Source organism: Hydra viridissima, unplaced genomic scaffold (genome assembly GCF_058129835.1).
Source record: "Hydra viridissima isolate aposymbiotic clone 2 unplaced genomic scaffold, HvirCarnegie_v1 scaffold_2, whole genome shotgun sequence".
In the NCBI taxonomy this organism is placed as follows: Eukaryota; Metazoa; Cnidaria; class Hydrozoa; order Anthoathecata; family Hydridae; genus Hydra; species Hydra viridissima.
In genome coordinates, this window is record NW_028324301.1 from 7,302,267 (window position 1) to 7,316,669 (window position 14,403).

Consider the following 14,403-nt stretch of genomic DNA (forward strand, 5'->3'; position numbering starts at 1 on the left):
AAACACAAATATCTGGTAAAAATGATATAAACAGCAACTTATATGATGAATGGGATAAAACTTTCTACAAACTATTACAATAGTTGTTGAAGTAAAAACGATTCTCTACTCTAAGTAAGAAATAAAAAGGAAAAAAAGACTTCGAGGATACCATGTTACGTCTGCACACACAAGTATACTTATATGTTAATATTTTCTGTAAAAATTTTTTGCTACCTTAAATACTATATTATATATAAACATTAATTATGAATAAACGAGTCAATATCTTATAATATTTATAATCATATGTTCTCGAGAAATTTGGGCAAACACTCAATCAGTTTAAACTGATATTTTATACTTTAACTCGTAGTATTTACTCAGCACTATGAAAGGTATTTTTCTTTTAAAGACGATTGTGGCTGTTCTTCAGAACTTTTTAACTTGTCTTAATGATTCATTTAAAAAATTATTAAAATACAATTCAACTTTTTCTTGGTTACGAACAATGTGAGCGTAACCAAGTGTAACTAAGAAAAAAAACGTTTTTAGAGTTAATATTCGGTTCTCTTTAATTGAAAAAAAGTTCACATTTTTTACATTTTACGTTTGCTTATATATTTGTTAACGTTGAAGTCAGGAATTGTAAAGAGGCTCAGTTTATTTCAAACTTAAAATTTAAAATTTTAGACGATTCTCTACTTAAACACAACATTTAGACCTTAATGTACTCATCAGAGTAACATCAGGGTCTGCAATTAAGCTAAGTACTTAATTTAACTAATCAATTTAAACAGCAGTTAACTAAAAGAAAAATATAACGATTGGTTAAAATACGATTATTTGTTACCAACTTTTCGATTGGGAATAAATAATCGTATCTTACCAATCGTTATAATTGTTTTAGTTAAAAAAAATGGGATCAAAAAATCACTAAAATATCTTACTTACCATGTTCTGCAGGACCAATTGTCCACTTTATATATGGTCACGCCATTCATTTGCCTAGTGAAAAACTTGTTTTACAAAATCTTTATCGTTTTTTAAAATGAAAACTTATAAACACATATTTCTAAATCTTAATGTTGTCTTAATTTGTGACGTGTTACTGCACACTTTTTGTTTAAAAAAAAAAGATTTTTCTCAAGTTTTTTGAAGTGTTTTCTTAATAAAAATATTTGTGTAAAATTATTTTAATTATCTTAAAATTTATTTGCTAAGTTTTGGGAAAATCTTTACTTCTTTATAAACCAGATCATTTTGTAAATCAGATTCACACAAACTCTTATGCACTCACTCTTTTAGATTCTTTTCCGACCCTCCAGATAGCTGAAAGGCTATCAAATAAATGATAGTTGAAACTATTTTAGATTATTTAATTTATTTATTGAAGATACTATAAATACATACCATGTAAGAAATCACACAAGTTGCGTTTAGGACACAATTGGTGTATGAAATGCATGAAAAACAGAATTTTTTTCAAAAAAACGGTTTCTTATACCAAATCTAGATATCACACATCATTTGAATTAAATTAAATGATACACACACACACATCATTTAAACTAAATTACATGATACACACATTATTTGAACTAAATTACATGATACACATATCATTTGAATTAGTATAAATGATATGTGTGTAGGCAACTAATTGCGGTTATTTTTATTTTCCTATATATACCAACAATATAAAAAATGATTGAACGAAAAAACGTTAATCGTTTCAGCGAAGGATAATAAAAGATAATAATCCTTTCAATAATGAATAGTGTAGTAATTGCAGTAATAGAAATTCCATCAGATAACAAAAAGCATTTTATTTGTAAACTTTTTACAATTGCGCATCTTTCAAGTGCTAAGTGGTGCTAATCAAATCGTTTAGGAATTAATTGGTAAAGAATTTTTTACTTATCTTTTTTTATCAATATCCCATATTTATTTTACATTAACATTACCTTTGGTAATTTGGTATTTTAAAGTTTATAGTTTTGTCTTTTCAATTTTATCGGTGTTTTCATGTAAAAGTGATTTTGATGAACCCCGGGAGTAAAAGTTTAACGTTCATCTTGTGTGGAATAATGATCGAAAAGATTTAAGTAAACCAGTTTATAAAAACGCTTCATGGTACCCTGGGTTGATCAAACTTGAAATGTCTTCCTTCTGCCACATTACACCTAAAAACTGAAGTTTACTAAGCTTAATATCTGCTTTCATTTCTTCCTGTAAATAACTTTATATAAAAATAAACTCAAAAAAAAAACACTAAAAAGATTATTTTTTCACTCATTTGATCTTACATAAGAATTATCATGTACTGTTGGTACAAACTTTTTTTAGTTCACTAGATTTGTTTTGTACTGTTGTACAAGCTTTTTCTAGTTCACTAGATGGTTTTTTTTATATCTGTAAATTTGGAGAGTTTTCCCTATGAAATTTTATTTTGCTGATGTAAGCAAAGCTTGTGGAGCAGATTACAAATCCAAAAAACAGAATTATTCTATCACGTACAGTTTTTCTCATGAGATTGCTTGTTAATATGTATGTAGTTGTGTTTGTTTTTTGTTTTTTTATATAAAATTGCTTGTTAATCTGCATGTAATGCTGTATTTTTTCTCTCAGATTACTAAAAAAATTAAATATGATTTTTTTAAAATCAATCACAGTGAAAGGAACGAGTCATGCTTGCGTTAATCATCTGGACAACTTTTATTACATTTGTGGAAAATTCACTAAATCACTAAAGATCAAATAAAGAGCTTAGCTAAGAAACTGAAAACTGCATATCGAAGTTACCTTGACATCAAACTAAGCAACCAGGAAAAAATTTAGGCCCCTCAAAATTGCCGCACAATATGTTATTCTGGGCTAACACAATAGCTACTTGAAAAGAAAAGTTCAATGCCTTTCTATATAGCACTGTGTGGCATGAGCCAATCAATCATGTGTCCATTTTTAACTTCTTCATGACCAACATAGCAGGGTTTACCTAGAAGAACAAACCAGTTATAATGTATCCAGTCTATCAAATCTCAGGCCAGACTTGTATGACGCTGAGAAATCAGTTATAATGTATCCAGACTATCAAATCTCAGGCCAGACTTGTATGACGCTGAGAAATCAGTTATAATGTATCCAGACTATCAAATCTCAGGCCAGACTTGCATGACGCTGAGAATTCTGTCGCCATTCCATCAAGTTATCTAAACACCACAAAAGAAGACAGTACAAATGTAGCCCAGTGTGATGTTGAAAAATAAGATGATGCTTCTGATAAAGAAGAGTTAGACAAGGTTAAGCCACATTTTTAAACCCAGACCGATATTAATGACCTTGTAAGAGATCTTCAACTATCCAAAAAAGGCAGATGCTTTAAGATCCAGCCTTAAGCAATGGAATCTTCTGCTGTCCTGAACCTGTTTGAATCTTTTTAGAAATAGACATGCAATACTGTTCACATTTTATGCCAAGGAAGTTAATATTTTTTTCTGGACAGATGTTAACGGCTTGGTTAATGAGCTTTTGAGTATCTAAAAAATGATTTGAGATTCTTTATACTTTCTAATAAGAGATCTCATAGAGCCGTCTTGCTTCATGATGGCAATACAAAGCCATCTATTCCAGTTGCTTACGTCATAGAAGTAAAGGCGATGTATGAATCTATGATAGAAATACTTAAAGTAATAAATTGCAGCGAACAAGCTTGAAAAGTTAGTGGAGATTTTAAAGTAGTTGCATATCTTTTTGGAATGCAAATGGGTTACGCTATATACATGTGTTTCTTATGCCGGTTGGACAGTTGTGATTACAAATCTCCCCATTCATTAAAGGAAAGACCTCCTCAATCTGAATTTGTCGTGGGCAAGCACAATTTACAACATCAATCCCTTGAGAACCCACTAAATATCTCTACCGCCTCTTCACATTAAACTGGGATTAATGAAGGATTTTGTAAAAGCTTTGAGTCTAGAGGGGAAAACTTTTCAAAGACTTAGGGAGAAATTTGGAGTAAATTTGACGGACGCAAAACTCAAAGTAGTTGTTTTGATTGGTCCTCAAATACGCAAAGTATTGCGCGATAGTAACTTTCGCCAGAATCTTAAAGAACTGTAGTTGTTGATTTTTGTTTCTGTCATTATAAATTTTCTTAAGAATCATCGATCTAATCAATAAGTTGGTATGATTGAACAAATGATTGGAGTTTTAGGAAGAATTGGTTGCAGAATGTCATTCAAGATACACTTTCTATGCCTACATCGTGACTCCCGCCCCTCCCCCCAACCTAAGTGTAAGTAACAAATAAGGGAAAAGATTCTACCAAGGTATCTCATCCATAGAAACCAGAAACCAAGATCAATTCAATCCAACCATGGAAGATTTCATTTGGCTTTTTAAAAGCTTAAACCACTTCAATTTTCTAGATAAGGACTGTTAATGTCTAGCTGACATTATACCTGTATTTGGTACCTTCTTTTATTTTTAATTTACATGTTACATCGGACTGATGATTAAACAGTAATCGATTGGCGTTATTTTTTATTTTTTTGGAATCTTTGTAAGTTTTCACTGATGTGACAGGAATATTCTGCTTTCAGTTTTTGAATCAGCAGATTAGAATTAATGAAGAACGCATGGGTTTATATCCGAGTTTTATACTTGTTTAACTAATTGTTTAACTAATAATCATTTGATACGAAATCTCTAAAATTAACTCACAAAAAGTTAAGGATCTTATTAAAGACTCGGAGTATTATGCTTCATTTGGTGATAAAACTTTTTATCGTTATTTTGCGATTTACAACTTTTCCAATAAAAAAAAAAACCCGTCAACATAGATAATGAAATTAGCTGTCCTAAACGTGAAGCTGATTTTAATAATTGATTTTGAACGTTACTTATTTTCAACCTTTCCATCACACATTCATTTTGTTAAATGAATCAACCATTCATATAACTATTTATATAACATGCATATGATTCATGTAACCGTAACACAAACTTAACGAATGATAAATTTGGAACAGAATTTATCAGCGCGAATAGTTTTATTTTGTTTTACATCAAAGTGAGAGAGAAAAAAAGTACGAAAGAACTTTATAGGGATAACTAGGGAAGTTTTCTTTTATTGAGCAATATTTTGTTTTCCCGTGATCATATTTTAAATTTGATATGAAGCTTTTATAAAATTAAGCTACAACGCACTAATGATATGCTTAACAGAATTAATGCAAAATTGAAATGGTCATGAAAAGTTTTCATAAGATAAAAATATTTTTTTTATAGGAAAAATGTACTTATTATGTACAGTGGTCTTCTATGCTTATGGATTTACAAACTCGATTGCCTATCAGATTTGCAACGAAGATACCTCTTCAATACTTTTTAAAAATAACCAATACGATATCAAATCGCAGAAAAATGGTGATTTTATTATTCAAAATCTATTTACAATTACAGAATCTACAGACTGCAGTCAGGTTTCCAACACAGGATTACTGAGGGTACTTGCTGTTAAATATGCAATTAATGAAGTTAATAAAAATAGCAATATTTTACCTAACGTCACCCTTGGTTACATTTTTAACGACGCTTGTAGAAGTTTACCAAAAGTTATGAGCCATGGAATAGAGATTGTGAAAAACTTTCGACAAGGGTGCAGCGTTTATTTTAACCAAAGCACCTGTGTTCAGGAAAAAAATAAGCTTAAAGCAGTGGTCAGTGATTTGTACTCTTTCATTAACTTCAATTTAGCAAGCTTGTTAAGTCTTCATAACATACCTCAAATTAGTGACGGGGCGTCCTCACCTTTACTATCCAATCCCAATCTTTTCAAATCATTTTTTCGTACAATACAATCAGACGATGTTCAAATAAAGATAATGGTAGAAGTTTTCAAAAGATTTAATTGGAAATATATTTTCGCCATTGGTTCTGATGATGACTACGGTAAAGTATCTTTAAATACATTAAAGAAACTAACAAGCGATGAAGGTCTATGTGTAATACAAGATGTTTATATCCCTCTGTTAACCTCTAAATCACAAATGCAACAACTTGCTCGTGATGTTGTAATGAAGTTAAAAGATTTTGAGAATGCTAAAGTTGTTGTCATGTTCAATTACGCGAAAGGGATAGGCGAATATGTGTTACAAGAAGCGCATAAGTTGAATGTGAAACGAGTGTGGCTTACGAGTGAAGCATGGAATCCAGAAATTCTCACTGCTAATGTTCCAATAAACCAATTGGAGTCATTATTGTCAATATCGCTCAAATACGGCGATCCTATTCTAGGTTTTAAAACATTCATTAACGAAACCGTCAGTAGTGAGTTTAATTGCGATATATGGTTGAAGGAGTGGATTAAGATAAAATTCAATTGCAACGCAAATAATAAATCAATAGATAACAAGTTTTTGATTGGTCAGTCAGTTTTTACAAAAGAATTTTGTCTAATATCAATTGATGATATTATCTCAAACTTAAATAAAGAAAATTTAAATCAAGTGAATCTCTTAATAGACGCTGTCAACGCTTTAGTGCAGGCTCTCCATACTGTTGCATGCAAAAAGACACCATGTCGACTAGACGTACCTGTAGAAGAGGTGTCAATGTCCTTGAGAAATATCAGCCTGAAAAGTACTTCTGGGGATTGGCTTGAGTTTGATTCTAATCACAACCCAAAGTATTCTCAGTTCTTTATTGACCAAATTCAACTAAATGGATCTATAGCAACGTACGTACAAGTTGGAAGCTGGGACACAGAGTCGCAGTTTCTTAGTATTAATGAAACGCAGTTGAAGTGGTTAAATAATATACTTCCTGTTTCAAAATGTAATGCTGATTGCGTACCTGGTGAAGTAGTTGTTAGAAAACAAGTATGCTGTTGGGCCTGCGAAAGGTGCCCCACTGCAAAATTTAGCAATTCTACGAATGCAGAAAGCTGCTTTTTATGCCCTAACAAATACTACACTAAAGACAATATACGTTGTATTCCAACTCAAACATTTTACGTCTCATTCTCTCATCCAATCGGAATCACATGCATCATTCTCTGTACAATCGGTATGCTGTTCTCTATTTTCATATTTGCTTTATCATTGATTCTCAGGAAGAAGGCTATTATCTTCCAAAAAGATAACGTCTTAAGTTTTTTAGCTTCTTTCATCATTCAGACAATGACATTTGCGTATGTTTTTGTGAAGTTTTATACCCCTTCACAGGTTGTTTGCATGCTGCAAGATACCTACTTTAATCTTCTAATTGTATTGCATGGTATGGTAATTATTGCAAAAAATAAATCAATTAATCATTTCCTCTCCAAGTCAGTCAAAAATACGAAATTCACAAACGCACTGCTTTTATTGATCTTTTTTATCATAATCATGATTCAAGTTTCTTTAAACGCTTTATGGTTTAGCAAAAAAATAAGTTACGTTCTAGAGCTCGATCTAGGAGATCAAGTGCTTCAGTCGTGCATAACTAATGGATCTATTGCTCAAATTTCAGCTCATTTCTTCCCAGCAGCCGTGCTTTTACTAGCAACAATATTGACTTTTCCTGAGCGCCTTTCAACAGAGAACTTTGGTGAACATAGACATTTGTTTTTTTTCGGTACAACACTTTGCGTTGTAACGTGCGCATACGAAATTACCGTGAAGCAAGTATCAGAACAATTTCAACCATTTGTTGTGTTAATGCTTACCAATTGTTTCGGATTTATTTTTATATTTTGTTTGTCGGTGCCAAAAGTCTACTCAGCAATTTTGTTAGTGTTCAAAAAGGTCACATCGCAAACAAACCCTACTTTTAACTTATATGGGTAATGGCTTCTAATTGTTACATTTACTTTTTTCCGAAGAAAAGTGTGACGCTCCGTTCCACGAACAACCGTTTAAAACAAATTTTATTGACTACTTCAATACAATACAACAAAATTAATTCTAAATAAAAAGTAATATATAAAAAATAACAAAATGCGAGATCTTTCAGTAGTGAAATTAAATTTCTTTGAACTTATTTCAGCAAAAAGGAAAAAAAAAAAAAAAAACGTTTGCATTACTAACGGTTTACTTCAAAACTTCAGGGAATATTTTTCAGTTTCGTTCTTATGGATCGTTTGAAGTAACACAAAAGTCGTAGTTTTTTTTTGTTTTTTTTTATACTTTAGAAATATTTCATGCTTTTCGATTCTTCAAACTTATTGAATGTATTTTTTGAATAACGTAATTGACATTCTCAAACCTCTTTCACCACTTTGGTAAACCGTAGTCGAATAATTTTTATGCAACAATGTGGTTGACTGTTGAATGCAATATGTATGCAACAATGCAATATGTATGCAACAATGTGGTTGACCGTTGTTTTTCCCAATTACGCACACATTTGTTTTTTGTTTTTTCTTCTTTTTTTTACGTTATTTTTATGGAAAAATATGAAAATTTTTAAATATAAGCTCTCAGTTTTTCTGTAGAAGGTGAAATTTTATATATTTCTCTACTTTTATTGATTGGTATTACATTAGAGTTTCATATTACATACAAGTTTTTTTAAAAAAACTAGTTGACAGAATTGCTCAAAATACAAAAAATTTTTTTAAAAAATCTTATCGGTTTAACTATTATTGCAAAATGTGTTTTTCAAAATGGAATCCAGACAGTTCAGAGGGAGATCTGTTGTCAAACTGGCAAAAGGAAAATACTTTTCATGAAAAAATTTTAACTCTCGCAATTGTTTATTGTTTATAACTTTTATTACCTTTGTTAAAATGTTTAGGGTGGGGGATTTTAATTCCGTTGCTGCGATCCCTTTGAAATAATATTGAGAATATGTACTTTTTTTTTTTTTTTTTTAATTCTAACCAAGTGAATTTTATTCTTACTTTTTCATTATATCAGTTCTGCAAAAGAACTTTATTAAAATGTTATACTAGGTCTTCTATAATGAATACTTTAACATCAACAAACACATTTTTTTTTATTCCCTAGGCTTTGGAAAGTAGCGTAATTGTAATACTTTTTGATTGATAAATTTTGTTTCATCAGGCAAAAGATGTATGAAAGTTAACCTTCGAAAGAGAGATTGAAAAAAGAAAGAGAACGCAATCAAGTCGTCAATTCAGTGAAAGCGATACTTCGAGAATTGTTTAAATCGATTGTTTCTCAATACTCTTTAAAGAATACAGAATATGCATTAAGCAACAGCGCTCCACAGCCGTTCAGTTAATTTAACCAAGATATTGAATTCAAATTTTTAGAAACAATCGATTTGGTTGATGCGATAGCTGAGGTGACAAATACTTTAAAATTGCACCAGACCTTCATAAGCATTAATTCGGAACTGTCCTACTTTTTTAAATTGCATCAACAGATTAAAGGAAAAGTAGAAAATACAATCTTCTAAGTAAATTGCCTTTTAATTTTTGTTTAAAAAGATATATAGAATGTAAAAACAAAATTAAAGAAATAATTATTTTTTTCTTTTTTTTTTTTTTTGATTCCCCAAAAACAAATATTTTTGCTTTTGATTTTGTCACGAAAAGATTTTGTTTTCATTAAGGATTTATTGTAAAAAGAGAGAAAAGAAAAATGTAGATAATTACAATTCAAAATTTTTTGCTGAAACCCCAAACTGAAGCTTATTCAGCTAATAGTATGTGGCATTGATCCTAAAGTATGTAAATAAAGTTTTGTTATATTTCTAAATCCTTTGAAAAAAGTGTGTGTGTGTGTGTGTGTGTGTGTGTGTGTGTGTGTGTGTGTGTGTGTGTGTGTGTGTGTGTGTGTGTGTGTGTGTGTGTGTGTGTGTGTGTGTGTGTGTGTAGAAATTGATACAGTTGTTTTCAAAGTTGTATTAAGATAACTGCATAAAATTCCCTAAAAAAATCTTTTACCAAAATTATTTAAAAGCTAATAAAAATCTTCCAAAAATACTTAAAATACAGAATTAAATTAAAATTTCTATGGTTACTATGAAATGTAATTACAAAATAAAATTACAAATTAAATTATATGTTATGTAGCAAATAAATTAAAATTGTTTCGTGTTATTTCACTTATACTAACATAATTCTGCCTAACTTGATAATTTCTAATTTGCACTAAAAAAACTAATTTAAATTATGTTTAGGAAAAAAATATGCAATTTATTATTTCAATGAAATAAAATATCTGGAAATATTTACAACAAGAAGAATCTCATAAAATCTTTTTTTTTAAATCTATCTGGTAGAAATAAAGAAATGTCCAGTAAAGTTAAGTTTGTGTAACATATCTACACACATATACACAGACCAAGTAGATATAACCAGGTCAATTCTCATACAGAAGACAATTATCAAACAACTATGCTTGCTGAACTAATATGCAGTTTTTTTCTATAGTGGAATTTTCTTCAATCATTCGTTGATTTTTTGTGGTTGTAAAGAGGCTAATTATTAAAGCAGCTAGAAGAAGACCAAGGCATATCCAGGAAACAAGATTTGTATGACCAGAATCAATCAAGTTTCCAAACACCAATATGAATATAAAGCTGTATAAGTTTGAAGAAATCACAAGAAAAGAACTTGATGTTCCTTCAGATATTGGATATGTCATTTCAGCAGCTTGTTCGAAACCCAGAGCTGTAAATGGTGTATAAAAAAGTCCAAGAAAAAAAACAGATACAACCAAATAAGTAAATGATTTTACAAATATAAAAATGTTTGTGAACAAAGCCCATGCAGCAAATATTAGAAATGTGATTAGAGAAGATAAAAAATGATAACATTTATATTGATCTAAAATTTTCCCCATAGTTAAAGTGATTAGGAATCCACCGTTTAATAGAATAAAACCCATCCAACCAATGATGCGATCTTCTATAAAACTTGATAACATGGGATTTAAACTGACTAAAAGAAATGTAAGCACTCCATAAACCACGCTGTATGTTTGAGTTAACAAAATAAAATTACGATTTTTTAAAAGTTGCTTTAGAGATAAGAGAAAATGTATTGTTTGATTATCATTGTTTTTAACATGCAACCTTGAGTTAGAAGGTGGTACTTTTGGTTCATTTTCAAAAACTAGTAAAGTAAATATAAAAGTAGTAAGCATAAAAATCATTTGAGAAAGATGCATATTATGTAAGCCATTTCCTACAACTGCAATATTTGGTGAAGTGTTCACCATGTATGTAGCTTGAATAAAACCAAGCCCAATGCCTAAAGAATTGAAAGTAACACTGATACAAGTAGCTATTCCTGTTTCTTTGACACCAAACCATACTGCAGACAATTGAGGAGGTATTTGGAATATGAAACCAATTGGTAATGCTGCTAAGAAATTTCCTACCACAATAAAAGCAAATCCATTCTGATTAACTGCAGCAAAACGAAAGCATGTTGCCAGAGCATTTAATGAAGAACAGACTATTAACGAAAAACGTAGTCCGAATTTTTGAAGCACATAAGCACTTGGCAGTGATAAAAGAATGACCACTAAGCTAAATGTATTTGCCAGCCATTCAATAGTTGGTGAAGACACATTGTAATATTTACAAACCAAATTATTTATAGAAGGAAGTGCAGAAAATAAACATGCGTTTCCCAAAGAGTTTATGCCAAAAATAAATAACATTATCCATCTTCTTTTGAAAAGTTTAATCTGAAGAGGAGTTTTTTCTATATCCTCATGTTCAGCCATCAAACTTGAACATCAATTTCTTTACTTCCGGAAAAATAATTGCAAACCGGATCATATACATTTATTTATATCAAAGTACAAATTTGTGCGAAACTTGTTTTTGAAGCAAAAAAAAAATTATATAGCCGAATAACATTTCCCAATTACATGACATATAGCTATTATCTTTTATATACATATATGTAATATCTTATTTTATTTACTCAAGATGACTTCCATATGCAGCTAATTATGAAGAGAAATATTTCATCAAACTGAAATGTTCATGGGTAGATGAAATTATGTACCCTCAAAAAATGACCCCTTCGGAAAATCCTTATCATTAAATCAAATGACGTTATTGGATGACACACATTAACAACCTCCATTTTCAAATTGTATACGCATTTTGAAATTAATAAAAAAAGATCTCGCATATATTTAGCGAGTAAGTTGTATATAATCCACGCAAAATTTATACAAAATCCACACAAAATTTATACAAAATGAAAGATAGTAAAATGAAAGATAATAAAATGAAACAAAATATTGCAACCTTTTATTCTAAAAAAGAGAACAAAATATAGTTTGTACGGAAAATCTTTTTAAAAAAATTTGACAAGATTGAGTAGTACTGAAATCTCCTCTTTCAGATTCACCACTCTCCTCCTCTCTCTCCTATTTGACATGGAAAACTTATAAATTATTTAGACTTTTTGGCCATTTCCTACCCTACCCCCCCCCCCCCCCTTCTACTCCATGATTCAGGAAGGAAACGACACCATATATGTTCATGTACAACATAAATTAAAATTTAATCAACCTAAAGTTCCCCGTTAGATAAATGAAGTAAAAATTAATAAGTAAATCACAAAATATCACACACACAAAATAAAAAAGTAAAAAAACACTCAGCTATGAAAGCAACTTAGTTAAATCAAAAATTAAAAGCAATGATAACTGCTCACCCATATTCAAACTTGATTCAAATCATACAATTCCGATTTTGCTTTGAGCGAAAACAGTATCAAGTAAGAACTACCGTGGTGTGACCTAACAAAGTTCTATGCTTTAAGAAAGTCCTAATTTAAGAAATAACAAACTTCTTATATATAAAAGAAACATTTAGAGAAAAAATTTTTAGTTATTTTAACGAACTAGATATTTATTCAAATCAACTACGTTATTTCCCCCCAATTGTTTAAAAAGTTTTTGGTGTAAATTTTTAAATATTTTTTATAGAGAAGTTCGCTTAGTTATTTCTGCTGCAAATCTACCAGAAAATATGGGAAAGAGTCAATTAGCCAAGAAATTAACTCATAACAAGTTTCCATCTTAACTGCTTAATAGTAGTTTGAACTCTCTAACCTGTATTCAGTTCATGTGTACGAAGAACAATTCAGAAATATAAAGAAACTGGTAATACTGCGGACAAAAAGTACTCCGCCTCAACTCCCCTTTCCTACACTGTGGTCCGGCCTAGAAAGTGATCAAAAATCAGAAATGTTAATTCTTACTAAAATTCATTTGTATTATTTCGATCAAATCACAATTATTAGCTAGTAAGTTCTTGAAAACACACACACAAAAAAAATGCCAAAATTTCTTAAACTGTTCAACAAATGGGAAAATCACTCTCATGCCTAACTATTAAACAAAGAGCAGTTTTCTGAAGACAGACACCTTTGACTGCTTGAAGCTTCGGAGAGAAATTTAATATCTTGTCATCAATCACAGTTCGGACCAAAAATTATTGAAATTCACCAATATTTGATGGTTAATTCCAAAAATTTTTGGTCCTAATTTTGTAACTATTGGAAGGAATTTTTCCATTTGCGGTTAAATGGTTACATGAGTTTTTTCGGTCAACACTGGAATTTCTTTGGAAAATTTAAATGAGATTGGCCTGCAATATTGTGTAGAAGATGGAACTTTATTTTGCCAAATTATATTTTTGATTTTGCTAACAGTATATAATCTAATGGGAACCAAAGAGTAAATGAATAAATTGCTGTCACAAAAAGGAGACATCATCTGAATAAACTCTTTGTATATATTTTACTTGTCCTGCTAAACCTTTATTACCCCATTTTGAAATTAGGTTGAAGCGATGGATGTGAATTTATCATGTCTCTATTAAAATCAATTACCCTGGATGCTGTGTGATTCAATAGATCTTGCAGACAATTTCAGCACCGGTTTCTGAAAAGGTGATATTCTTAGGATAGCATTCTTTCTTTGCTTCAAGGAGCTTCATATAAGGTGGATAGATATTAGCATTGTGCTCTCTTGCATTTCTTCTAATAAGTTGGTATGATGATTTTGATAAGTCACTTTTTAAATACAGTGATAAAGCCTCTGTTTTAGTTGTAGTAGTTGGTTTCATAACATCTTTTTGAGTTGAGTGAATTGCTTGCCGGATGGTCCTGGATCTAGTTGATGTTGTTTTAGGAGCCTGTTTCATCAGAATTGATGAAGCTACTTGACCCACTTCTCTTGGCTTCATTTGAGCTGCAAAAGAAAGTTCCTGTGCGGACGTTGTTGCTCCTAAATGAGATGTTTTTCTCCTTTTTGAACACGCGGATGATTGCTCAAATTTCTTTTCTGGACCACCGAATTTTTTGGAAACTTTTTTATTCAATTCACGGCAACAGGGAAATTTTTTAACTGTAAATTTACATCTAACCAGTTGGAGTTATTGGCAAAGAATCTCTCATGAATGCATTTTGATTGCTTCCATCTTTCCATGATGTGG

The 14,403-nt window shown here is 30.6% G+C and overlaps 2 protein-coding genes across 6 annotated transcripts; one reads left to right on the forward strand and one right to left on the reverse strand.

Annotated features, from left to right (window-relative positions):
* The first annotated feature begins 4 nt into the window (after positions 1-4).
* On the forward strand, positions 5-9,450 carry LOC145185932 (extracellular calcium-sensing receptor-like). Of its 5 annotated transcripts, XM_090077523.1 has the most exons (3): positions 1,805-1,883; positions 5,272-7,050; positions 9,030-9,450. In XM_090077523.1, the coding sequence occupies exons 2-3, from the start codon at positions 5,277-5,279 to the stop codon at positions 9,068-9,070; spliced, it is 1,815 nt and encodes a 604-aa protein (XP_089933649.1). In that variant the 5' UTR covers positions 1,805-1,883; positions 5,272-5,276; the 3' UTR covers positions 9,071-9,450. The 5 variants fall into 5 exon arrangements, 4 of the variants coding, with proteins under 4 accessions (XP_089933647.1, XP_089933649.1, XP_089933646.1 ...); XM_090077521.1 differs by lacking the exons at positions 1,805-1,883; positions 9,030-9,450 and adding an exon at positions 5-173 and having other exon boundaries at positions 5,272-8,451; XR_016449542.1 differs by lacking the exon at positions 5,272-7,050 and having other exon boundaries at positions 9,030-9,165.
* Positions 9,404-12,132, reverse strand: LOC145193575 (choline/ethanolamine transporter FLVCR1-like). The gene has a single exon (XM_080071048.2). The coding sequence runs from the start codon at positions 11,667-11,669 to the stop codon at positions 10,329-10,331; it is 1,341 nt and encodes a 446-aa protein (XP_079927174.2). The 5' UTR covers positions 11,670-12,132; the 3' UTR covers positions 9,404-10,328.
* Positions 12,133-14,403: the final 2,271 nt, after the last annotated feature.